The sequence below is a fragment of the Fonsecaea multimorphosa genome (assembly GCF_000836435.1).
Source record: "Fonsecaea multimorphosa CBS 102226 unplaced genomic scaffold supercont1.2, whole genome shotgun sequence".
Classification (NCBI taxonomy): domain Eukaryota; kingdom Fungi; phylum Ascomycota; class Eurotiomycetes; order Chaetothyriales; family Herpotrichiellaceae; genus Fonsecaea; species Fonsecaea multimorphosa.
The window spans coordinates 2179096-2202884 of NW_015971636.1; the positions used below are offsets into that span (position 1 = coordinate 2179096).

Below are 23789 nucleotides of genomic sequence, written 5' to 3' on the forward strand. Positions count from 1 at the left end.
CTCGGTCCACGGGTAAGCAGGCAGTCAGGCACCTGCGAGGCATCAAGTTCGTCGAGTTTGGCGAGCAGAAGCGGGACCAAGAGACCGGATCGTGCGATTTTCGAAAGAATCGAGGCCGTCGAAGATCATTCTATCGTACATGGCTTCTGGGTTAGGCAGCAAGCGTATGCAGAAAGGATGAGAGCGTGGTGAGAAATCGCAGTCAATGAAGATCAAGTTGCCCGTCGAAAGTGAGTGGGTGAACGCGCTCCGCGTCGCCAACCGACTAGATAGTACATACATAGTAATTGTGATTTTATTTCTCCAACTCACGCTAACTTTTCTCCTTCACTCCGCAACTCGATCAACGCTCGCCTTTCAAGCGTCATCCCCTTCGTGAATGCTACAATTCACTCGTCATGTCGTGCCCGCCGCTCTCGCGATTAGACCTACCCGTTGGCTCCAACCTGCACGCTGCATTTCCCTGACCGGTGCAATTGAAAAGGGGATTCGGAGAGCGCAGCAAAGTACGAACAATCTGGAAAAGCAATATGCAAAGCCTACTGCGGGCCCTCAGCAAGATCAAGGCCATACGTCAGACACTTTCAGTATAGGCGGAGAGGATGGAGAGAAGAAGGTGGTAATCATACCAGGCGAAGAAAGGCGAAGAGGCCAGAAAAAACGCAGGGGTCCTAGGACTGTACAGCCAGGGCAGGATTTGAAAAGCATAAAATCCGCACGCTCTGGCAACGGAGTTCCAGCTTCCATCCCCTACACAACAGCTGGATCGGAATTTCTTTACGGGACATTTTCTGTCTTGTCTGCTCTGAAAGCTCGGCGACGGAAACTCCACAAGCTCTATCGACTACTTCCTCCAGGCTACGGCAAAGAAACGAAGAGAGCCAAAGCTCTCCAGCCCAGAGAGTCTCCTGAGCAGATTCAAACACACAAGCAAATCCACAGCCTCGCTGAAAGGGCCGGAATAGCCGTTACGGCAGTGTCAGGACCTCGCTGGCAAGGAGTGTTTGCCAAAGCATCGGATGGACGACCACATAATGGCTGGATTCTAGAGGCATCTCCAATTCCGAAGCTACCTGTGACTAGCTTGTTACCCGTGGCTAATTCGCCTGACCCTGTCGCTGTGACCGTCGGTTGGGCATCTGAAGAGGACCGAGAGATCAATACCGTGTTTGGCGCATCTGGAAGCACAGCAACAATTCCGTCTGTCCGAAACCCTCTTCGGTATCCTTTCATGCTCTTGCTTGATTGTATTACGGACACCGGCAATTTTGGTGCTATTGTTCGTTCGGCATGGTTTCTCGGGGTTGATGCTATCCTCATCCTTGAGCACGGCACTGCACCCATAACAACCAACAGTGTCAAGTCGTCCGCAGGTGCCTTCGAATACATGCCTATTCTTCATATCAAGAACGAGAGGGAGTTCATCAGGGATTCGCGGAAGAACGGATGGAAGTTCTTCGCCGCCGATGCACCAGAAACTGACGGCGGGATGATGCGGCGGATCATGCAGCAAAAAGGCAAGAAATCCTTGGACGTCGAGGGCGCGCTCTCGAAACATCCTTGCGTCCTGATTCTCGGTAATGAGGAGACCGGCATTCGAGACTTCATGCGCACAATGATGGATGGTATGGCGGGGATCCCCAATGCCAGACCTGACATTGGAGAGATTGACAGTCTCAACGTTAGCGTGGCTGCAGCCCTGCTTACCCAAAAGTTTTTCGACGGAGCTCGTACCAAAGTTGATGAAGGTAGTCGTCCTTGACGCGCTTTGTCCTTCACGACTCTTGACTTGACTCTGCAGAAATTCCGATCAGTGGCCTGGATATCCCGACAGTGTGAATGGGGTCGAATCACTCCTCCGCACTACCTTCAGTCACAGCAAGCTTGAATGTCTCCAACTGTGGCGCCTACGACTGTGTGAGAATGCCGCCTGCACATTGCGCTCCCCACGACGGTTGGCATACATTGCTTGACGTCCTCGATAGCGGAGGCAGTGTTTCCCTGCTCAGGGGAAGCTTAAGCGTGCCGGCGACCATTTGCTCTACCGCAGTCTTATACGGTGACGCACAACGGCCTCCACTGGCAAATTATCGCCAGGGATTAATGTGCTTCGACAGGCCATTGGGGAGTTTCTATTGATCATGTTTTGCTCCTTATGGAAAATTCATTACGTTTGTGAATTCAAGACGCCCCTGCAGTTGAGGGGCCGACATGGAAGATCTTTGGAACGACATGTCCACATATATAAACATTAGTATCACCGTCCCAGCAGCCCAACTTTTGTCCTTTTTCCCCATTGGCCTCAGAACTCCCCATGCAAGAACTAGGTAGGTACCTAACCCCCGTTACCCCTTCTTGACCGGGATTGACCAGCATCATATCTCTGCTGTTCCATTCATTCCATGGTAGGCAGGCCCTTCTTCAGCCAGGGATTCTGTCTCCTGCATGGCGTTTCCTGTGTCTCTTCCGCTTCGCGTCTCTGTCAGCTTTTTGACAGCATCAACAATTCTCCTCCTCCGCTCTGCTATCTCGCTCATTGCATCCCTGAGGATATTCTCTAGTTGTGTCTGAGCAGACTCTCGTCTACTCCTTCTGAAAAGGTCTGCAAAATCGGCCACGAGTGCTTCGCCACTGCCGAACCTCCTCGGCACAGGTTTCCAGTGCTGCGAATTGGCACCATCCCCGGCCCTAGCATTGTGCCTAAATCCCAAGGCTTCTTGTTCTGCTCTCAGTGCCTCTAGGAACATGGATTCAAGGGCTGCCGGGTATTGAGCACGGTTGAAGTCCTGAGTGCCGGCGAAAGGTCTCGTTAGATCCAGTCCCAACTTACTCAAACGGGTATGAAGCTTCTGGCCCAGAGACAAGAGTCGTTTGTCGCCGCAGTACGCTAACTTCTGCATAACACCCGAGAAACTCAGGCGCATAAACTCGACCAAATCTTGTCGCTCGCCTTCAAGAAGTCAGCGCATATCTCCCACTGTCAGGCAAAGGGGGAGAGAGGGAAGTGGGGGCCAAGCACTGACGGCTGATGGTATTTCGCAATGGTTCTACTTCGCAAGCGTATTCGACTTTCGAATTCCATACCACAGCATCCACATATTCCGCGAGCTTCTGGTCAAAATCCCCACCGAGGACAAACGCGATGATGGCAAGGTACGACGCCTCATTCGCAGATGGCGTAAAATCGTCACTCAATATAGAGTCGCTGGCACTGCGTCTCAATTCCTGCCAGTCTGCCCTTTCACATCCATACACCCAGATCGTGATGCATATCTGAGTTATCCATTTCAGGAAGCGTTCTTGGTGCTTGTAGTCTGGGGCGTCGTTCCCTGCAGTCAAGTGGTGGATGACATATCTGACAGACCCGGCGCTCATACCACTACCATTGTTTGGGAGTAGACGAGAAGGGTCTCTTTGGGAGATGCACTGGTGAAGCAACCGATACGTTTTGATGCCGTCCAGCCCTTCCACTTTCCGCTCTCGAAGGTCTTTAACAAGTTTGGTGAGGTGTTGCTGCTGTTGTGGATCATTCCCATCCGATTCAGTTAAATCCTCTTCAAATGACGGAGATTCTCCCATGGGCCATCCCTGTCTCCTAAAGGTATACACTTGTCGTGGTTGGGCGCTGTCAGGGTGGTGGTTCCCAGGATTCATTCTTTTTATGAACAAGGTGTCTCAGAAAGCCGACCGCATGAAGATATCTACAAGTACTTGTGATAGGAGACGATGAGATAAGAACGACAAGCGTGTGGGACGCCGGGCGAGATTGTTAATGAATCCGGAGGTGATGGCGACTAAGCTGCTGGCATTGGGAGGGGACGCACCTTCAGGAAGCGAAGACGTCTCGCGACCATGCTATTGGCTCTGACGCGGGATTAGAGCCGCCTGCACGAGTGGTGGCTTGACACCAACTGACAACAAAGGGGGGTTGCAGAAGCTGCAAGGCGTCGAAAGTGCCAGGCAGCCGGTTGCTCAACAAGCCTCGCCGCTGATAGAGGCACTTTTCCTCCAGAACTAGTTTCTCGGAGAGACATTTCTTGATGATTCGGGCTGGAACCCCCCTGCTCACTCGACGACAAGTCCAACGGCTTCCTCTGGGACTCACGAGGGCGCACCATCCGTGGAGGCGAAGTGTTTGCCTAGTTACAAGAGGCTGGCCACCGCGCCCCTAAGCATGTTTCCGCCCAATAACGAACCGAACAGGCAGCCATGCTGCGCTCCGGAGACTGGATCAGACTGGCAGACTATTGCTAACCAAGTAGGAACGGCGGGTGTTGGCATCATCGACCCAGAGCCTGGATTCTTCTCCTTGAGAACTACTTTCCGCCGAACGCATATATGAGCCTCCGTCCTAGGCTTGCTACTGCCACAACAGGAATCCTCACTTGCATGTCCAACGAACAAAGCAAGACATGGCAACCAAAGAGGTTTTCAATTTTGGCCCTGTGCCAGCCTCCCCTCGATTGAACGTCACGGTGACTTACGATGAGTTGAAATCACATCCAGAGCTCTACTTTCAGGAAAGTTCTCCATGGTAGCATGGCTTGCTTTTAGGGACTCCCATTTCTGACTTGGCCATAGGGAGCTGATGTCGGGTTTATGATGGTGGCAGCTGCTCTGGTCTTCTTCATGATCCCCGGGCTCTGTCTGCACTTCTCTGGTGTCTCGAAGCGAGACTTTACGCTCACATTAGTGCGTCTGCCTCTGATCACTACCGGTGTCGTGGGATGTGTGGTAAGTTTCGAATGTATAAGGTCCTTTGCCGAAGGAACGCTGTGTCTGATGATAGATAGTGGTATATGTGGGGATATACGCTTGCTTTCTCTCCAGCGATATACAACGCATCCGCGCTGCACGGCGTCTCCTGGTATGGCGGCGATACCAAAGCAAATGCCTATATCGATGTCGCCGCTCGACCAGTCGGCATACAAGGTCCTAACTCATCAGTTCTGACCGGCCCCAAAATTCCAGAAATGGTCTATGTCTTCTACCAAGGCATGTTCGCATGTTTCACGTGAGTCTTCTTTGGAGAATCGTCGAAGTCGAGAGCTAATGTTTGTGCGCAGGGCAAGCCTGGTCTCTGGCGGAGCGGCAGGCAAAAGTCGTGTGGGAAGGTACCTCGTTTTCATTACCTTATGGACAACTCTTGTTTATTGTCCGGTTGCCAGGTGGACGTGGCACCCTCTGGGCTGGTCCAGACTCAGGGGAGCAATGGACTTTGCCGGTGGTACTGCTGTGCATGTCTGCTCCGGATCTTCAGTCGCGGCTCTCGCCGTTATCTCACAACTAGATGCTGCGAATTGGCGCATCAAGGTCGTCCTTCGAAAACGGACCGTGAACTTCAAACTCAAGACCTGGAAGGCCTGGAGATGGGTGTCTGTGGAAAAGCACACGACTCATAACCATGTCGAACTCCGAACAAATTCTCCAGAAGCACCATACGCTGCCAACGGATACGCTGCCCACGGACACACTCAAGCTCCAGGACCGGAAAATCCCACAGAAAGGCATCAACGCGATGGGTCGACTTTGCCCTACAGCATCAACCACATGGTATTGGGCACTGCCTTGCTTTGGGTTGGATGGTTTGGCTTCAACGGCGGTTCAGCCCTTGGGGCGAATCTTCGCGCTGTGTCGGCTTGCCTGGCAACGCAGTCTGCGGCATGTGCTGGAGGCACAATAGGATTACTGGTTCAATGGGGCCTGGGCCGCTATGACAAGAAGAGGGTGGCCGAACCCGACCTCACACCGTCAATACAGGAGTTCTGTGATGGTGTAATTGCTGGCCTGGTGGCCATTACACCCGCCGCCGGATACGTGAGCGACCCCGTGGCTCATGTTTTCCTTCCCGGTTGTGGACTGACGAGTCGCAGGTTCCTGTCAAATATGCCCCCGTCTTTGGCGTCGTCGGCGCCATCTTGTGCAAGATGTTGCGGATGCTCATGTATTATCTTTTGCCGGCAGACAGACGGGCTATCTTCGCCGTCCACGCTGGTGGGGGAGCCACAGGCATGTTACTTACTGCCTTTTTTGCAAAGTAAGCCCTAGTAAACAAGGTCCTAGAGAGTGATTTGTTCCTGACGCTGAATTTTCCAGCAACGCAACTACTGGTCTCGACGGGTACTCAAGACTGGTTGACAAAACAATGGGTGCTCGATTCCGGTGAGTTTTGCGTGCCCACAGGTTCTCGGGGCGAGTGCTTACTAACTTAATCATAGAGACCAAGCGCTCGATATATCTGCATGTCTCTTTTATTCTTTTACCATGACCTTCACGATCCGGATGGCCATGAAGCTGGTAGAGGTCTGGTGCGGCGTTGTCACTCCTCCATATAACGACCAGTTTGACCATTACCCGGACAAGCATGAAGCCCGCCCTCAATTCAAGCGAAGAAATTCGCAGGAAGAGGCGTGATGCCTGTGTCTACGGGATGGGGATCTCTAGAACAGAGCCACATAGACCATCCTCTCCAGCCGATCGATCACGGTTAGGTCGAAGAGCAGGCCCCTGTACCAATCTCAAAGGGCATGGGCCTTGCACAACGGGAGGCACCGGGTAATGAGGACAAGGCGAAGGGGGTAATGGTAATTGTCTTCGTTCCGAGGCGAAGCAGGGGGAAAGGAGGGCTCGTCCATGTGCTCGCTCGTATTCTCTCAGCCTCAAAAGGGCTTCCAGGGGCTCACAAGTCCCGCGGCCCTTGGCATAATCTGGATGTGTACTAGCGGTGTGATTGGGACTGTGATACGGATGAACCGACGACTCAAAGGCCTTGGACACAACTTTCCTGTCTAACATGCTTTCAGCCTGGATGAGAATTCCAAGCGAGGCGCTCTACACCGGTTACATGAATGCCTGAACAAGCAATCTTCCCTCAGCAGGATGACCAGGAAAGCGCTGGTCCGTCTTGGCCAGGACGTGCTTCCCCTTTTGCATGGACCAGGAGACGCCTCCCAGAGACCAAAGTTCCCTCCAAAGAGCCCGAACAGATCGGTAGATGACGGTTAGTGAGGGAGCCTGGTTGTTCAGCCAGCCACAAACCATTCATCACCGGCCAGACTCAAGCGTGAAACCTGTTTTCAGGAGGCAACCTTCAGGCGTGATGTTGGTCCGCGAACCAGCCCAAGCTCGTGTTCTGACTTGGCAGAGGCGCTGTGATGGTCCTTTGTTGCTGCCTGCCGCCTGATGGTCGACAGGAACGAGGCTGGTGGTTGAGAGTGTGACCATGGTGAACGGGCTATGGTCCGGTTCCCTGCCGAATCCCATGCGTGAGTACGCGTGGGATGGGCAGCATTGCCATTTCAGCATTAACCGTCAATCCTCTACAAGCTTAGAGGGGAGCTTTTGAGCCTGTTATCCTCCGGATGTTCAGGATGGTAAGAACCGCTGATAACAGGCACAGCAATTCCTCAGAAGCTCTGGGCGACATCACCCCATCTCAGGATGTCATGTCGGGATGCAAGTGCCATTGTGGCAAGTCGATTCCCTGGAAATGGGCAGCGCGATGCTCCAAGAGCAGACAATGCCCGGACTATTACTCTGTCCACTGCCACGAAGAGGATTGCAATCTGAAGGAGTGCAGGTTCCATGGCCACTGCTGGGATGGCCACCTGCCCAAGAGCTCAAGATTAGCAGCGTCACATGTCCCAACTGGCCTGACAATTCAGCATTTCTTCGTCAAGGATATCATTCACTCAGAGGACGAGACAGAGACACTGAGGCAGCTGCATGAGCAGAATGCAGCAACACGATGGTTCAACATTCGCCACCGCAATTCCCAGCCGGTGCTCTACGTCTACGATAGATTTGGTCCACTTTGTGAACCAACTGCTGACCCAACTTCCTCGGTCGCTGCGACATTCCCGACCTTTGTATCCTTCATCGGCAAGTCGGGTGTCGGGAAGTCCACGCTGGTGAGGGCCATGCTCTTGCTGGGAAACCTTGATGTACAACAGATCAAAGATGACGACATCTCCAATCTTTTAACGAACCAAAGCCGATTCGAGACTTTAAAGGCCGCCATATCGTCGCAACAGGAGATGCCAGTCACCAGGTCGGGTCACGTCGACCATGCGGCAGACCCAACGACGCTGGGTGTCCATCTCTACAAGGACTCCTCGTGCATAGACACACCGCAGTCAACTGGCAGTGGCTTCACTTTGTTCGCGGACTGCGAAGGGTTCTTCACTGGTGCTACCCAGACAAATGCTGAGCGCTTTACCGCTGATCAAGAAGACGCCACCGAGGCAAATGTCCTGTACAAGGCGCCTGTGACCGCAGCTAGCTACGCACGCGATGGGCAGCAAGGGGCCGAGTTATTCTACGCAAGGTTTCTTTATGCTGTCAGCGACGTCGTGGTCTTTGTGACTAACGAGGATCAAAGCATCACACTTCTGCTCGTGAGAGCCCTCGAGTGGGCGGCAACGGCGGTCATGCACTCAGTCAATTATCCTTCGCGGAAGACTCTCATCATTGTTCGCAACGGGGCCCTTGGCCACAGCCAGCAATTTGCCGATAATGAGTTACTCGAGAAGCTGTACCTGAACCGCCAGGACTTTCTATGGAAGGCGTCGCCCATACTCCAGAGATTTGTCAATGATTACAACAGCAAGCAAGCCGAATTCAGCAAGCACATTTACCGGAATCAAGACCTCTATGATGCATTGTATGATAGAACCATCTGCTGCTGCATACCACACGTCAACGACATTGAGGAAAACCGGGACGAGACCATGTTTACACAATACCTCAAACTGCGCACCCTGATCGACGACGCCTCCCAACGAGCAATCAACATGCGTTCCAAAGGTTGGATGAAGTACAATGTCTCATCCCTCTCCCAGATCCTCTTTTCGGCTTTCGAGCACTTTCGCACCAATGATAGAGCGTTCAATTTCAACGAGGTTGCAAGAATCAGCAAGCCCAACCCGCATTCATTCTCTGATCATATTGCCAATTTCCTCAGGCTTGCATTGGAGCCACCGCCGTCCGTCAAAACCAGGGCGATGATAGCTGATATGATAGCGCTGAACCTTGTTGTCTGGTCCATGAGGAATCTCATCCATGGTAAGAAAGCACAGCTCCCTAGTCATTCGTTCTTCGACTGAGTGGGCTCTATAGTGGTGGACCCAGCAAGCATCTTTGACGGCGTGATTGACGGCGATAAGGAGGAGAAATTCTCACTGGCACACCACTGTCAATCCGCCGTTCAAGAATACCAAGAAAAGTACCAGCCATGTGGGTATAAGTTCTCGGATAACGACCTGTGTACCAATGGCCCGGCAACTGCCCACCAACGGCTTCATTTGTCGGCATCCAGAAAAAGGGCGGACGGGGATTTCATTCCAAGGCATGAGCTGGACCCAAACTTGGTAAGTGTGATTCGAGACAGGTTCTTGGAGCATTATGAGAACCTTGTGAGCGACGACAGGACGAGACACCGGTCAATGACCAAACCTGCTCCAAGCAAGGTCAGGAGAGTCCGACAAGGCGTGGCGCAGAAATACTGTAAGCAATGGACTCGGATGACCAGCAACATCACCTGTCTGGCTTGTTTGCAGGCAGTTCCGGAGAATGTTCTGCATTGTGGCCACGGATACTGTGTCCAGTGCGTTCGAGAGCTGGGCGGGGTCTCGGAGAGCTTTGAATCAGCTTGGACATTCGAAGTCTGTCCGCTGTGCAGTGCACGGATGGGCGATAACTATTCGCATTTGATCAGGGAACGACCACGATGCGCTGGAACCCGCCTACTGACGCTGGATGGCGGGGGTGTTCGGGGCATCATTGAGCTCGCTATTATCCAAGAGATGGAGAAGAGATTGGGCTTGCAGATTCCCTTCCGCGACTACTTTGACCTTGTCGTCGGAACCAGCACAGGTAGGTCGAACCTAGAGCTGAGGTACTCCAAGGGCTGGACACGCTTATCCACTGACCTTCCTGACCATAGGTGGTATTATTGCACTGGGCCGTACCATGGGAGATAGAAATGCCGACACACAAACAAGCCTCTTGACGAAGGCCTTCAAATCATTTGCATCTTCCACGTTCGTTCACCCCCGAGCTGGCAGTCTCCTCACCAAGATTGGACTCGGTCACTTTGTAACGAGCGTGGTCATGTCGTTTGGCCTGTACCAAGCCCTGTTCGACTCGACGCCGCTGGAAAACGGGCTGAAGGATTTCTTTGGTGATCAGACCAGCCTCTTCGGGTCCGCGCGGACTCGCCATCACCAATGTTCGACCCGAGTTGCGGTGATTGCCACCAAGGAATTTGGGAAACGGGCACATCTCATCACCAGCTACAACAGACCCAACCTGGCATCCAGCAGCGACTTTGAGCGCGAAGACGACGAAAGCAAGGGAATGCGGATCTGGGAGGCTGGATTGGCCACGGCAGCTGCGCCTTTCTACTTAGCCCCGTTCAAGAAAGCGGAGACAGGGATCCTCTATTTCGACGGTGCATTGCACATGAATTGTCCGGCCCCCGGGGCGGTGGAGGAGATCCGGAAGCTGTGGCCCGAGCACACGCCCTCGCTCGACGTTCTCCTCTCGATTGGAACGGGGATCCAGGACTCGGAGGTCAAGATCCCCCGAGCCATCCGCATCGGCGGCTTCGAGGAGATCTGTCGCACATTCCACAGCAAACTGGACTCGGAGAACCAGTGGCAGGAATTCATCGCCAGTGGCGCGACGGACGGCATCCGTGACCGGCTACACCGGCTCAACCCGCCCATCGACGTGAACCTGCAAAAGGTCACCCTGTGGCACTGGAACAAGATGGCCAAGCTGGAAGAGATGGTGCAGCGGCAGATGAGAGAACCCGAATGGGTAGCCCGCCTCGATAATGCTACCAATGCCCTGCTGGCCAGTCTCTTCTACTTTGAGCCGGACGCCGTCCAGCCCTCGGCGTCCACCAACAACCTGACGCCCACGGGCACGCGGCACGTAAGCAACAACAGCGCCGCCCCCGAGCTCCACGGCACGATCCGCTCGCGTCTGCGCCACGGCAGCGCCGAGCTGCTCCGTCTCCTCTCGCACGTCAAGGGCCTCTTCTACACTAAACTGTCCATGTCCCGAGCAAGCCCGTCGGCGCTTCTCCAGCACGACCCATGGACCGAGGTCGCAGCCTTCCACACCATCAAGGACAAAGTGGTGGAACAGTCGGGCCAGCGCTTCCGCGTCCCAGTCTGCCTTGAGGAGTCATCCGAGGGCGGCAGCAAGCTGTTGGTCCTGGCGGTGCGACTGAAGGACTGCTCGGCGCCGCTCCCCATCAGCGGGTTCCCGACGCTGCTGCACGACTTGCATTTGAAGGCCAGATCCTGGGATTGATCATATAGTATTACTACTGGGGTTTGGTTTTCTCGAGAATGCTTATGAGAAGGCAAGTGTGCTGGCTTCTGCTATGTGGGACCTGCTTGACTGCCTTGAATGCTTGAAAGCACAGTACTCGACACCGACACCGATACCGATATCGAGATCGATATGATTTGCGTTTCACGGCACTGACTTCTTGCGCGAAACCTCGTGAGATTTCGTCTACAGTGGTTCGTATCAATTACATAAGAGATGGACACCCCCCTTTGTGACGAGAGTATGCCACCCGGGCACGATGCCCTCGACACATTTTCAGACATAATCAACTATATGGATCTATTGCCTTGGCTCGTTGGATCGTTTTCATTCGGACTTATCCAATCACCACAAAAATGGTCATGTATGTATGTACCTCGTACCGAGTATGGTCATGGTTTCTCTCTCTGTGTGTCTTCGTGTTTGTATTTCAATCACACCATACGAGGTACCCCGTACTCGGTACAGTAAACCACCTGCACCAGCCCCGGGACCGATTGTACCTAGGTAGTTTTGTGGCAAGGCTTTTTCTTCTTCTTCTTTGCCATAGCCATGGCCATGGCCATTGCACTTCCCATCTGCAGGTGGTTTCGCAGATTGGGGGCGACTATGATATGAACATCCCTTAACCCCCCCTCTAATGCATGTCCGAGAATGCTGATCCACGAATCCATCCATCGTCCCATCCGAAGCCCGTCGTTCGTTCGCCGTCACCAAAAGCCCTAGCCAACTAGCCAATGTATGTGTATCGGAGTTGAGCGATAATGTTGGGGCCTTGGTTGTTGTTGTGGCGGTTGTGTATCCCGTACCATATCGATTCGCCCTCGTCGTGCAAGGGAAAAATGCTTGAATTGATGCTGAGCCCATGTCAATAAAAATCTATCCACACCATGAAACGCCAATCTTCGGAGTTGATTTTGCTATGTTCCCCGTCCATCCGTTAGTTTCGGCCTGCCCTTTACAAAAAAGCATAATGTCGATTATTCTTGGTCCCTTTTGTCGCATGTCCGCAATGGGAGAAGATATTACACATCCAATCGTCCGCTTCATTCTTTTTTCCGTCAAAAACATTCTTCTTCAACTTCGTGGATTGTACATGATTTCTCAGTCCTGGTAAGAAAGTTAGTACAGATTTTCCAGAAAGATATGTTCCGAGAGTGTAAATCATACCTCGTCGGTCAGACGGTCCAGCAATTGGATACTCAGTATCATGACCAACAGCCCAAGCGTGACCACGACGAGCAATCCAAAGCCGAACCAACCTAGCACCATGGCCGCAGTCCCAACCCCGGACTTGACACTTCCATTTCCCAAGTCCTGCGCTACTGTACTTGCCGCCACGGCCGCGGTGTGTTGCCACATCACACTGACCAGCACAAACACAGACGAAATGAAAATCGTGGCCAGCGCCACCTGAGATACTGCTCTTGAGGGGAATGGTCGGACCTCGTGCTCGGATCCATCTGGTCCAGTCGACGTGTGCCAGCCTGGGAAAGTCGCCAGCAGCAAAAATGTCAGGAAGGCCAACACAATGGCAATAATCAGCAGGTATGGAAAGACAATGGCGTTCTTGAACGTGCTGGCTACCCAAATCAGATTCAACGGGTCCTGATCGATGGACACCAAATCGGCCAGTGCGGTGGAATTTTGATTGCACATCCATGCTCCTCCGTCGACACGGATACAGATGCCGAAATATCCTACACGGACGTTCAGGTCGGCATTTCCCACGATATTTGCTATCGCTGTGGTGACGGAAGGATCGACTTGCACTGAGCTGAAAACGGGAGGGTATTTTTGGTAGTATAACGAGATGAGGTAGATATCGGGGATCAGTGGGGAGGTTGAGGAGCAGCCTGCGAGCAGGAGGGCTATAACGGAGCCGTGTCAGCATTTCACGAAGAAGCACCACAAGGGATATGATCAAACTCACATAGTAAGATGATTGCAATGGCTATAAAGATCATGAGGACATGATGGTAGCCTATGAAGGGGACGAATCTTCTCCACCCTGTCCTAAAGCGTAGAGCCATTGTGCCGTCTTCTTAGGATCACCTGTGTCCACGGTGCTGTGTGTCTTTTGTATCTGTTCTACCGTCCGTAAGGACGGAGTTCGATATTGGAGCTCAGCACGAGAACAGTGTGTGGCACTTGGCCGGACTCAAGTCGTGGTCAAGGTGAGTTTCGTCGAGGCGTCAGCAATCGTAGGGTGGTGCTGACGGCCGCAGGTATTCAATCGATAGATGGTTGAGGATGTGTTGTTGTTCTGAGAGACAGAATGGTTAGCTGCCTGGGTTTCTTTGCGGCAGAGAGAGACAGATGTAAAGGAAGAGGAAGGAAGAGAGGAGAGGAGAGCAGAGGAGAGGCGTAGCTTGATTTAGTCCTGGAGAAATTCCGAGACTGGAATTGCCATGACTGTGATTGGGGTTCAGTGAGATGCCGTATCCGAAATCCGTGAGGTTGGGCTCTATTTTGTTGAATGTGAGTGAATTGGTAGAGATTAATGTGGTGGCAGGAAAAGCGCAGGTGTAACAAAATGTGGCAGGGAGCGACCGCCGACAAGGCTGGCGACGGTGCGAGGCTAGCCTCTGTTTTGGTTTTACCTTTTTGAGTTTAGCCTCCCGCCCACCTTATGCTTGCCTAGTTTCTGCCTGGCACTGATTGGGTGGACGGGCCACGGCAGCCTTATGACGTAGCGTTTCCGCTCTCCGCTTTTCACCGTTTTCCTTCACCGTTTCTTTCACAACCGTTTCGAACCTTGATTTCTCATTGCCTTCCGTTCATGCTTGGTTTGTACCAAGATCTCAATCATTGCATACCGAGTACGATGTACTTCTATCATAATCAATCAATGGCCCTGACCGTGCGAGCCCTAGTAACCAATAGTCGTCGGCCTTCTAGCTCATCGTTTCGGCCCAATGCACCGCCCCCAAGAGCCAATCCAAATCTCCCACATCACAATACAGTGCATCCCTGGGAACCAAGTAGACGCCAGACAGAATGCCGCTAAAGCTAAGAAACAAATTCTTTATGCTCGTACAAATGCAAATGAACTGAGATCAAACTTGGGCTGCTGCGCTGGTGAGCCGGCCTCCGACCTTTCGTCTTCGCTGTTTGGTATTATCGCGTCCTCACTCCCGCGCCCCGCATTTCGCCAAACAGCTGTTGAGACACGTGTATCCCTCTCCGTCGTAGATGTTTCACTCCGCTTGATCACGGTTGAAGACGATGCTCCGGGGGAGCGTTGCTTGTTCAGCGACCTCAAAGCTGATTGCTGCACCTCGAGTGGTTGGAATCCGAAGGTCTGTTGTAGACCCACTTCCCGACGAGATGACTGAATGTCTCTAGCACTCGGCGACTTGCTAGGTATACCCAGCTGGGTCTCTGTTCGGAAAGAGGGCGTCTGCTGCCTCAACTCCGCAGGGAATAGCGACCTTGTGAGGGAGTTGCCGCTCTCTCGAGGTTGGAAAGCAAAGGTCTTCATCAACGACTCATTCTGCTTTCGAACGTGGTATTCGAGCAAATCCTCAAAGGCTTCAGGGTCATCGTCCTTGCTAATTTCCCTCACAGCTACGGTACCGCCTCCCTCAGGCTTATCTGATGGCGAAGGCTGCTTTGGAGATCCGGCTGCGGGAGAGGATTGTGGTATGGATTCGTGTATTTCAGGCCCCGGAGATGAACATCGCACTTCCGGCTCCCTCAAGTCTGCCACCGTGTCGTCTTTGGCCGGACTCGCCGCTTGCTGGACTTTAGGTTCAGGCAGGCTTTCTCCATCCCAGTGATCTGAAAAGATGTCGAATTTGGACTTGGCATTTCTCTTGCTCTTGCGGATCTTCTGGGCCAGAGGACTGGCCTCTTCGCCCTTGGCACTGAAAAATGGACTTTGCTTGACCTCTCGAGTGGGCGAAGGGTCCATTGAGTCCGAACACAGTCGTTGTCTCTTCGCTGACTGGAAGGTCGATATTGTAGAAGCTCTAGCCAGGAAAGCCGTACGGTCTGTTGTTCTAGCGGGCGCAACTGACATTGTGGTGCTTTGCCTCAAAGCAGGAGCAGAAGAAACCAGTCTCGGTTCCCAAGACGCGTTCCGATTGCGTTGCAGCAGTCGCTGTTGCGAGGGAGAAGGGGTGAGGCTGTTGGGATCCAGTTCAGCGAGAGGTTGTCGCTGAGGCTTGAAAAATGTCTCTAAGGACTTCTTCGCCTTCAAGTCGGGGACGGACGCATAGCTCTGGCTCCTGCGCTCTCCCAGGGCCGGGCGAACCAACGGTTTGCTGTTCAGCTGAATGGGTTTCTTCGAGAATGGATCAAGATCACCGCAGGCGACACCAAGTGCTGTGGAAGCTTCCACATCAGGCCCCAGAAACGGCATGTCTGAATCCAACATCCCGGGACCAAGGTCGTTCAGGTACACCACTTTTTGTGCAATCGGACAGAAGACTCGGTGATGTAAAAAGGTCAATTCTGCATGCCGAAATTGCTCCAAATAGCCATTCGGTACAATCAACTTCCCTTCCAACTGCACCATCCGAAGGATCTTCTCAATGTCGGTATACTTGCGGACAAGGCCATGGGCTGTCTTCAACCCCAATTTGCCAATATTTGGCAAGTAGTCGCAGCCGCTCAGGATGGCCATGCGTCGGAACATCGTGTCTGTCCAGCCCGCAAGCGAGATGTCTCTGCACATGGGGAAGTCCGACCGCTCAATCTCAACCAACTCGCCATATTGATTAAGCTTCGTCAATAACCGTTGGGCACCAAAAACCAGCATGTCCGAATCCTCAGCCAGAATTCCATTGATGATACCCTTCTGTTCTAGATAGACCAACTGTGCATCGGCTTCGTAGGGCGCCACGATGTACTGGACATTGAGCTTCTTCAATTCCTCGATCAATTGTCGAGCCATAAGAGGGGTAACATCGATGGCTTTCTGAAGTTCTTGTTGCGCTTGCGTGGTTTTCCCAGCCTTGTGCAGTTCCAAGCCCAATGCCCTGCTTTCTTCTCTTTTCTTGCGCCTGGCGGCATTTGTTCCTGCTTTGCTGGGCAGATTATCCCCGTCAAAGACCAGATATGGAGTAACTCCGAAGTCAAGCAGCATGCGAACCCGGCTCAACACGAAATCAATGTGGATAGTGGTCGGCTTGTCGAGGGCAAGGGCGAAAGCACAGCCCACCACGCCGCGATGCAGCCAGCCATAGGCGTCGACTCCAATGGTCTGTCCGGAGAACTTTTTGAGGGTGCACTGCTTCTGGATGGACTTGAGCATGGGCAGCAGGCCTAATAATATTAGTATACTGTGTCATACGGAGTCAATATGCTTGCCTTTGATGCCCATCTTTGCACCGACGCCAGCGCTCACCGCTTGTTTACGGTATCTACAGGCACCTCAAGACGGAGAAGAGGAAGGATACAGGAGCGGTAATTGTAAAGAGTGAGCGGCGATATAGGTGCAGATGGACTTCCCACAGCCATTGGGTGTACTCTTAACGTTCGACCTCCAAAGTTGTAGGAGTTGCGTTGCATAGCATACTAACTTGAGCTGGCAAGGCAAGCGCCCACCCGAATACGCGCCGCGAGCTGCACCGACGCGTCTGGGGCCTTGCGAGTCTCGCAGCCTCGCAGCCTCGCTGGAACGGGCCGATGTTTTGCCGACCTCCACCATTTTTTTCCACCATCCCAAGTGTCAGTGTCACACAAATCCATATGGAAAAGGCCTGATATTACGGAACTAGGAGCCCCTACTTGCCATACTATCATCAATCATCCACATGGCTCGCTCTCTCAGTAAGGTCCAAAAGAAGATATCTAAGAAGCGGGGAGGCAAGCCCAACGACCTACATGAGAATAGTCGAGATGCAAAGCGGCTCCGACAAGCAGGGGCAAGGGAAGAGAAGTTGGCTCGGCTGATGGATGCAGCATTAAAAGCCAACCAAGTCTATGGTAAGGCTGGCGCATGGCATTGAAGTGTTTGTGTATTAAATTGTGATCACTGCAGTCGAACGGGTGGCGTGGTTCAAGTCAGCCCTGCAAGGCTCTTCAGGCCCGTTGACCGACGAAGAAATGCAGCTACTCACGCAGAGGTATGTGGCCGAGTTGGGTTTGAAGTCGAAGTTGCGCAATAACAATAAATTACAGCTTTATTGAGCGTGAGGATGAAGAACTTGCCGAAGCCAAGCAACAGCGTCGACCTGGGAGACCGCCTACAAAACAGGAAGAGAGAATCAGCCAGCGAAAAGAAGTCGAGGAACGCGAATTCCGTGCCGGGTTCTGGGTCCCTGAACTTCGAAATGATGAAAGCCGAAGGAAGGTTGAGAGATGGGCGGGAGAGTGGGGTGGATTGAACACGCTGGACTTTGTTCGCGTTGTGCAATCGGGCGACATAAAACCTTCAAGCTTCCCTCCCAAAGCTCTTTCATGAGAGGAAGTGCATCTTCAAGACTGCCGGCTTTCTTGGTTCTTACAGAATTGTTTCTATCCATCCTTTCTGGGACATCAGAGTCTCCACTAGCGACTCGATTTTTCCATGGAGAGGATGCCGGAATCATGCGCCAACAACCTCAGAAGTGGAACCCCCGCATAATCAGTCCACTGATCAGGAGCGTGTTCGGTATGGCTCTATGGGCGAAGGAGCCCCGACGTGGAAACGTGCGCCAGAGAGATACCATCAACCAGCACGGTAGCTGTCCGCTGGAGCGGCCGTGCCGCAGGTATTCTATTCCGGTACTACTTGGAGGAGTAGGAAATCTGGACAGGTCAAAAGGGCAGCCCTTTCCGGTTAGAAAGTGTCCCAGAGATAGGAGGACTTTTGGGGACACTGGCCAGCAAAACGTGTTGGCTGAAGGGTAGAATCTCAGGATTTGACCGGAAAGGCGGAAAACGAAGGAAGTTGACGCAGATACCAGATGGGAGAACCGATTCTTGGTGGTATGGGCTTCGCTCTGGCATCAACAAGCTGAGCATGGTGAGCTTATACTACAGATTGGTGTCCTAGATGGGTCCCCCGAGTGCCCAAACCAGCTATTTTCAATCCATACCTAGGTAGGTACTCGGCGTTGTGTGGATGAGTGCAAGTCAGATCTAAGCTCTAAACAAAGAAAGGGCAGCTGTGTGACCTTCCCTTTTTCCTATCTACCCTGACTCGTGAAAAGTGCATATCACGTGTTTGACTGACTCGTGCTCAAAATTTACGCTGGAAACTTTCTCGAACCACTTCATTTATCTGCGTATTGCATCTTCCGTCCAGGGCTTTCTTCTTGTATCTCTATCGCCGAACTTCCTTGTAATTTCTGCTTCCAACATGCTTTCATTCCGTATGCTCAGCCGGGCATTGCCCAAAAGCTCCCTGCGCCAGCCGGCAGTCCGCTCCTTGTCGTCCATCACAAGATTCGCAGTTCGTCGGCCGCAATGGCAAGCAGCGATGAAGCCATCGTATCCCGCATTCTCGACCTCTATTGTCCGAAGAGAGCCCGCTGGTCAATGTAAGCATATGCAACTACATACTAGAATTTTGCTAAAGCAGGTCACAGCGGACGAGGCGCTCGTTGCGAAACTGAACAATGAACGAATGCTCGAGCTCCAGTCGCAAAGCGATGATAGACTAGCCGCCATCAATGAATTTCTCGAGAACAGCCCCTTCAAGGTTCAAGACAAGCCTGGCTCACATGAGATTGTCCTGACTCGAGATTTTGGCAATGAAAAGTGAGAACCTCCCGTCGCTGGATCGTGACAAGCCGACGCTAATAGCAACCAGAATCAAGATCCAATTGAGCGTCTCCGACCTCTCCGAGTACCCAGCCGAAGATGAATTCGATGCCCTCGACGAAGATGGTGCTCTTTCAGACGAACCGGACTTCGAGGTGCGAAAGAAAGGCATCAATCAGCCTGGTGGAAGAGGAGGGAAAGTCGATGTTATGCCGGAGGATAGCATTGCACCAGCCGACAGAGCTGAAGGGGGAGAAGAAGCCGACGATGTGGCTAATGCTACGCCTGCATACCCTGCCCATATGACCATCACAATCACAAAGCCGGGCAACAAGGCCATCGAAATTCGAGCGGTTGCCCAGGATGGTACCATCGAGATCGAAAACGTCTGCTTCTTCCCCAAGGACTCGCTGCTCGAGGCACAGAGTACCAAAGACGCTTCAGAAGCCCGCAGCCTATATGCTGGTCCGCCTGTCGAGGACCTGGACCCCGAACTCCAGCAAATGCTCCACCAGTATCTGGAAGAGAGGGGTATTGACGAGGAGCTGGCCAGCTTCCTTCCAGAGTACCTCGACTACAAGGAGCAGAAAGAATATGTCAAGTGGCTCGAAGGTGAGTTGATATACCTAGACCCAGGCAAGTCTGCGGTTGTGCTGACCTCTCCAAACAGATCTTGAGAACTTTGTCAAAGAATGATGCTCCCTACCCTGGGTGTCTCTGTAGTATTGGGGATTGCTTCCCACCCATCTTACTAGATCCTCCACTTTGAGCAACTTTTGTCATGTCAAAAAAAAGGTGTATATTATGTTACAGGGACAATTCTGGACCAACAATGAAATAAGCAGATACCCAGTTGAGGTGTTGGCCAACTGCATCAAGTTCGCATATTTCCTCTCCATAGGATCATTTAACTTTTGTGACTCCTGCCGGGACCACTCGTAGAGCCAACTGCTGACGCCCACGAGAAAGAGCCATACCAACTCTCATGAAAGTACCGAGTCATGATTCCGTGGAGAGGCTGATACTTACCCCCTGACCACCGAGCTATGGGGTCTATCCGCCACGCATGGTAATAGCAGCCGACAGAAATGGAAAGATATCAATGTCAGTATGGGGCGTAATGCGTTGATTGACTAATATTGGCAATGGCTCGTCGTGTCAGCCTTGGCTTGTGGTTGCAACCATCATCGACAACATGCCACGCAATTTCAGACCGTCTACTTTGGTTCACCACGACTTGCCTCGCATATCCCGCAAAGCTTGAAGATGATGCTCTCGATGCTTGGCTGGACTACTGGTATTTATCAACCTCGGATGCTGAGCGTCTCGGTATACAACCTCGTATCGCGGATTGACTAACCACTCTGCCAGTCTCGCGGTCCGAGTCTCTGACCCCTCACACTACCGAACTTGAGGCTTCTCAAGTGCTTGGGAGGCCGCCAGCCTCTGCGGAGGCCCTCGTGGAGTCGGTGTAACTGATCTCTCCGAGTTTGTCGCCTGTCCAATGATGAAGGTCCCGAAGAGCCTGGGATTCTGTCATCGATTAGGTATCGTACAGACAATGTGGATCATCCAGAGGATTAGCACCCACCTAGCCACTTGGGAGACTCGGTATCCGGAAGCCACGCTGAATACGGCTTCCAGACCCCATCAGTTGCAACCTCCACGCAAGCTAAGATGTGATCGGTTCTGAAGAACTCCTCCAAGCGGCATCGGGTTGCCTTGTCTGCGGCCCCCCATATCGCGCTGGCCCCTCCCCCGAGATGCTCTTGGGGCGAGTGGAGAGCGGAAGAACGACGTGATTAGTTGGCGGGTGCAGGACTCAGTACTTCTACACGGGGATCTATCACTATCGAGGTCCACGTATATGGCCGCCTGAGCCAGGGTTGAAACCCTGTTGTGCACAAAATGGGTGTGGACCACCGTTGCCGTCGCTTTCCATTGCTATCAGGCACCAGGTTTACCTTTTACCCTTTAAACTGCTGACCTCTCTCGACGCTTTCGTCTCCCTTCATCTCTTCAGTGACTTGTCTGCCATCCAAGGAGCTCCGAGTCAACCGCGTCGCATTCCGGTCGGTTTTGCTTCTGTTCCAACATGAACCACTACCAAACCCTGGCCCTCGGCCTGCTCGGTTTGTCGATCGTCTACTTCTTGGTGGCCTCTTTCCTCTCAAAGCGCTATCATGCTAGAAAAGCCACGGAGCTTGGATGCCAACCAGCCTGGCAGCGCCCTCACCGATGGCCGTTTGGCACAGACTTGGTCTGGGAACTTTTCCAGGCCGACAAGAATCATGTTGTCCCAAACTACCTCCTGGATGTCTATAACAACAGGACTGGGAAAAAATCCACATGGGCACAGAATATGCTGGGGACTATGGGCTTCGTGACATCGGACCCCAAAAATATCCAAGCCATGCTTGCTACTCAATTCAATGATTTCGAGATTGGAGAACAACGCCGCGGCAATTTCTTTCCCATGTTGGGCAATGGCATCTTTACTTCTGATGGCAAAGCATGGTGAGTGAAGGCTTCCCCATGGGTGTGTATATTGCGACCCCTGTTAATATCATTCAAGGGAACATTCTCGGACTCTTCTCCGCCCTCAGTTTGCTCGCCAACAAGTCGCCGACCTACAACTGGAAGAAGTCCATGTCCAGGACATGTTTAGACATCTCACCACCGAAAACGGGTGGACAGCTCAAGTCGACTTGAGCCCGCTCTTCTTTCGTTTGACGCTTGACTCTGCCACCGAGTTCCTGTTCGGCCAGAGTGTGGACTCACAAGTTGCCGCTTTGCCGGGGTATACCCAAAAGACTCGGAAACCGGGTGAATTGGACTGGACGGCATTCGCATCCTGCTTTGATGGTGGGACTACTGCTCTCGGCGTCCGTGGAAGAATGGCAGAGCTGTATTGGTTGTACAGTCCCAAGCACTTTCATGACAATTGCAAGGAAGTCCATCGATTTGCCGACTACTATGTCAATCTTGCATTAACCACCGATCTATCGTCGTTGAGTGAACACAACCTGGAAAAGGGTCAGAAAAAGGAGAAGTACATTTTCTTGAAGGAACTCGTACAACAAACACGAGACCCCATCGAACTTCGAAGCCAACTACTGAATATTCTGTTGGCCGGCCGCGATACAACCGCCGGTCTGCTTGGTTTCACGTTCTACCTGTTGGTCAGGCACCCAAAGGTCTTCAAGAAACTGCGCGAGACCATACTGGAGGATTTTGGCACGTACGAAGCCCCCAAGTCCATCACCTTTGAAACACTCAAGTCTTGCTCGTATCTGCAAAACGTCCTGTCGGAAACACTTCGACTCTTTGCCACTGTGCCCTTCAACAGCCGCCGCTCGACCAAAGACACAACCTTGCCTCGCGGCGGAGGCCCTGACGGTAACTCGCCAATTTACGTCAAAAAGGGGACGGAAGTCAACTACTCGGTCCACATCATGCATCACCGGGAAGACATTTGGGGACCCGATGTGGAAGAATTCAAGCCCGAGAGATGGGTTGGGCGACGGCCGGGCTGGGAATTCTTGCCCTTCAACGGCGGACCTCGTATCTGCCTCGGACAGCAGTTTGCGCTGACGGAGGCGGGCTATGTTATTGTCCGCACGCTGCAGAAGTTTGACGGCATCGAAACTTACGAGACTGACCCAATCGTGCGCCATGCGTACGGTCTCACCACTGCGCCCTTGCGTCTTCCTGTCCGTCTTCACGAAGCGTCTGCGAGTTGAGGAGCTTGCATCGCATTGTGGCAGATCGGGGTGTGGCTTCCCTGCAAGGGATACGGGCAGTATCGAGCAGCAAATGGAGCATATCATATCGCCTCTCGCTCTCATTGTTTGACATACCTTATCAAGTATCTTTGCGGCGTCAAAAGCAAGACCATATCTATCCGCTCTTGTTGAATCCATCCACCTCCATCCGCAGTACGCTGTCATGACATTGATATCAAGTGCACTTCTCCTCATTGTCTTAACATATTGTTTATGACGCCAGCACATGTCTATGCTCTACCTATTCGCCCTTCAACTGGGGATGAGAGATTGCCTCCCCTTGGAACCGCAGTCAGCGGGACTTCCAGTCGGGTGATGCATTGCTGCCATAGGAGCTTAATGCTGGATCCCTGCGAGAACCAAAATGGCAGAGGAGCGAACTTTCGACTGACATGCGATTTCCGCAAGTGACCACTGCACTTGGAAGTCCACCTTGGCCCAGAACTCCAAGTAGAGGCGTGGTACTCTCTCCTCGAGACTCTGCGACGTCAGGCTGGGATAAAGAGGTCTTGAACGCATGGTATTTTCCCATGACGTCGGCGTGCTGTTCCTTCTTAATTGGGCTCTCTCGCAGATTGTACGACAGATGGAAAGGAAGACTTTGGGTTTAGGGAGATACCGAAAAGAAAAGACCCGTGCACCAGACGAATCGGGACAACATTGTGGACGATACAGGACCAAGCGAGCCGACGCTACAAGTACGTTCCCAGAACTGTCAGGACGTAGAGGATAGGGCCGCAGGACCATCGACCGTCACGAACTCAACTCCATCAAACTTGGCCGTGTCACCAGTAACTTCCCTTTCCTCCGACCACAGAAACACCCTCCGTTGACCGAAACAGCGGTTGCGAAACTGGGAGTTCTGAACCCAACCCCACAAGTGATATAGGGCATATACCCGGAAGGGCGGGAGTGGGAAAGGAAGTTCCAGGCACAGGATGAGTGGCATAGAGCTGGTCGTCGACT

The 23789-nt window shown here is 52.6% G+C and overlaps 9 protein-coding genes across 9 annotated transcripts; 6 read left to right on the top strand and 3 right to left on the bottom strand.

The window, feature by feature from the left end:
• Positions 1 to 379: 379 nt before the first annotated feature.
• Z520_01737 (uncharacterized protein) lies at positions 380 to 1762 on the top strand (the record flags this gene model as incomplete). Its single annotated transcript, XM_016772253.1, has 1 exon — positions 380 to 1762. One exon carries the CDS (start codon positions 380 to 382, stop codon positions 1760 to 1762), a length of 1383 nt encoding a protein of 460 aa, XP_016637392.1.
• A 613-nt stretch (positions 1763 to 2375) lies between these two features.
• Z520_01738 (uncharacterized protein) lies at positions 2376 to 3579 on the bottom strand (the record flags this gene model as incomplete). Its single annotated transcript, XM_016772254.1, has 2 exons — positions 2376 to 2950; positions 3024 to 3579. 2 exons carry the CDS (start codon positions 3577 to 3579, stop codon positions 2376 to 2378), a joined length of 1131 nt encoding a protein of 376 aa, XP_016637393.1.
• A 1020-nt stretch (positions 3580 to 4599) lies between these two features.
• Z520_01739 (uncharacterized protein) lies at positions 4600 to 6414 on the top strand (the record flags this gene model as incomplete). The annotated part of the gene is made up of 6 exons (XM_016772255.1): positions 4600 to 4734; positions 4794 to 5014; positions 5067 to 5817; positions 5874 to 6037; positions 6097 to 6162; positions 6219 to 6414. The coding sequence occupies 6 exons, from the start codon at positions 4600 to 4602 to the stop codon at positions 6412 to 6414; spliced, it is 1533 nt and encodes a 510-aa protein (XP_016637394.1).
• A 1031-nt stretch (positions 6415 to 7445) lies between these two features.
• Positions 7446 to 11322, top strand: Z520_01740 (uncharacterized protein; the record flags this gene model as incomplete). The annotated part of the gene is made up of 3 exons (XM_016772256.1): positions 7446 to 9063; positions 9130 to 9873; positions 9944 to 11322. 3 exons carry the CDS (start codon positions 7446 to 7448, stop codon positions 11320 to 11322), a joined length of 3741 nt encoding a protein of 1246 aa, XP_016637395.1.
• Positions 11323 to 12507: 1185 nt separating this feature from the next.
• On the bottom strand, positions 12508 to 13376 carry Z520_01741 (uncharacterized protein; the record flags this gene model as incomplete). Its single annotated transcript, XM_016772257.1, has 2 exons — positions 12508 to 13214; positions 13277 to 13376. The coding sequence occupies 2 exons, from the start codon at positions 13374 to 13376 to the stop codon at positions 12508 to 12510; spliced, it is 807 nt and encodes a 268-aa protein (XP_016637396.1).
• A 995-nt stretch (positions 13377 to 14371) lies between these two features.
• Positions 14372 to 16603, bottom strand: Z520_01742 (uncharacterized protein; the record flags this gene model as incomplete). Its single annotated transcript, XM_016772258.1, has 1 exon — positions 14372 to 16603. One exon carries the CDS (start codon positions 16601 to 16603, stop codon positions 14372 to 14374), a length of 2232 nt encoding a protein of 743 aa, XP_016637397.1.
• Positions 16604 to 17105: 502 nt separating this feature from the next.
• Positions 17106 to 17755, top strand: Z520_01743 (uncharacterized protein; the record flags this gene model as incomplete). Its single annotated transcript, XM_016772259.1, has 3 exons — positions 17106 to 17277; positions 17333 to 17417; positions 17473 to 17755. 3 exons carry the CDS (start codon positions 17106 to 17108, stop codon positions 17753 to 17755), a joined length of 540 nt encoding a protein of 179 aa, XP_016637398.1.
• An 879-nt stretch (positions 17756 to 18634) lies between these two features.
• Positions 18635 to 19734, top strand: Z520_01744 (uncharacterized protein; the record flags this gene model as incomplete). The annotated part of the gene is made up of 4 exons (XM_016772260.1): positions 18635 to 18815; positions 18864 to 19035; positions 19088 to 19650; positions 19709 to 19734. 4 exons carry the CDS (start codon positions 18635 to 18637, stop codon positions 19732 to 19734), a joined length of 942 nt encoding a protein of 313 aa, XP_016637399.1.
• A 1399-nt stretch (positions 19735 to 21133) lies between these two features.
• Z520_01745 (uncharacterized protein) lies at positions 21134 to 22781 on the top strand (the record flags this gene model as incomplete). Its single annotated transcript, XM_016772261.1, has 2 exons — positions 21134 to 21555; positions 21614 to 22781. 2 exons carry the CDS (start codon positions 21134 to 21136, stop codon positions 22779 to 22781), a joined length of 1590 nt encoding a protein of 529 aa, XP_016637400.1.
• Between the last annotated feature and the right edge of the window lie 1008 nt (positions 22782 to 23789).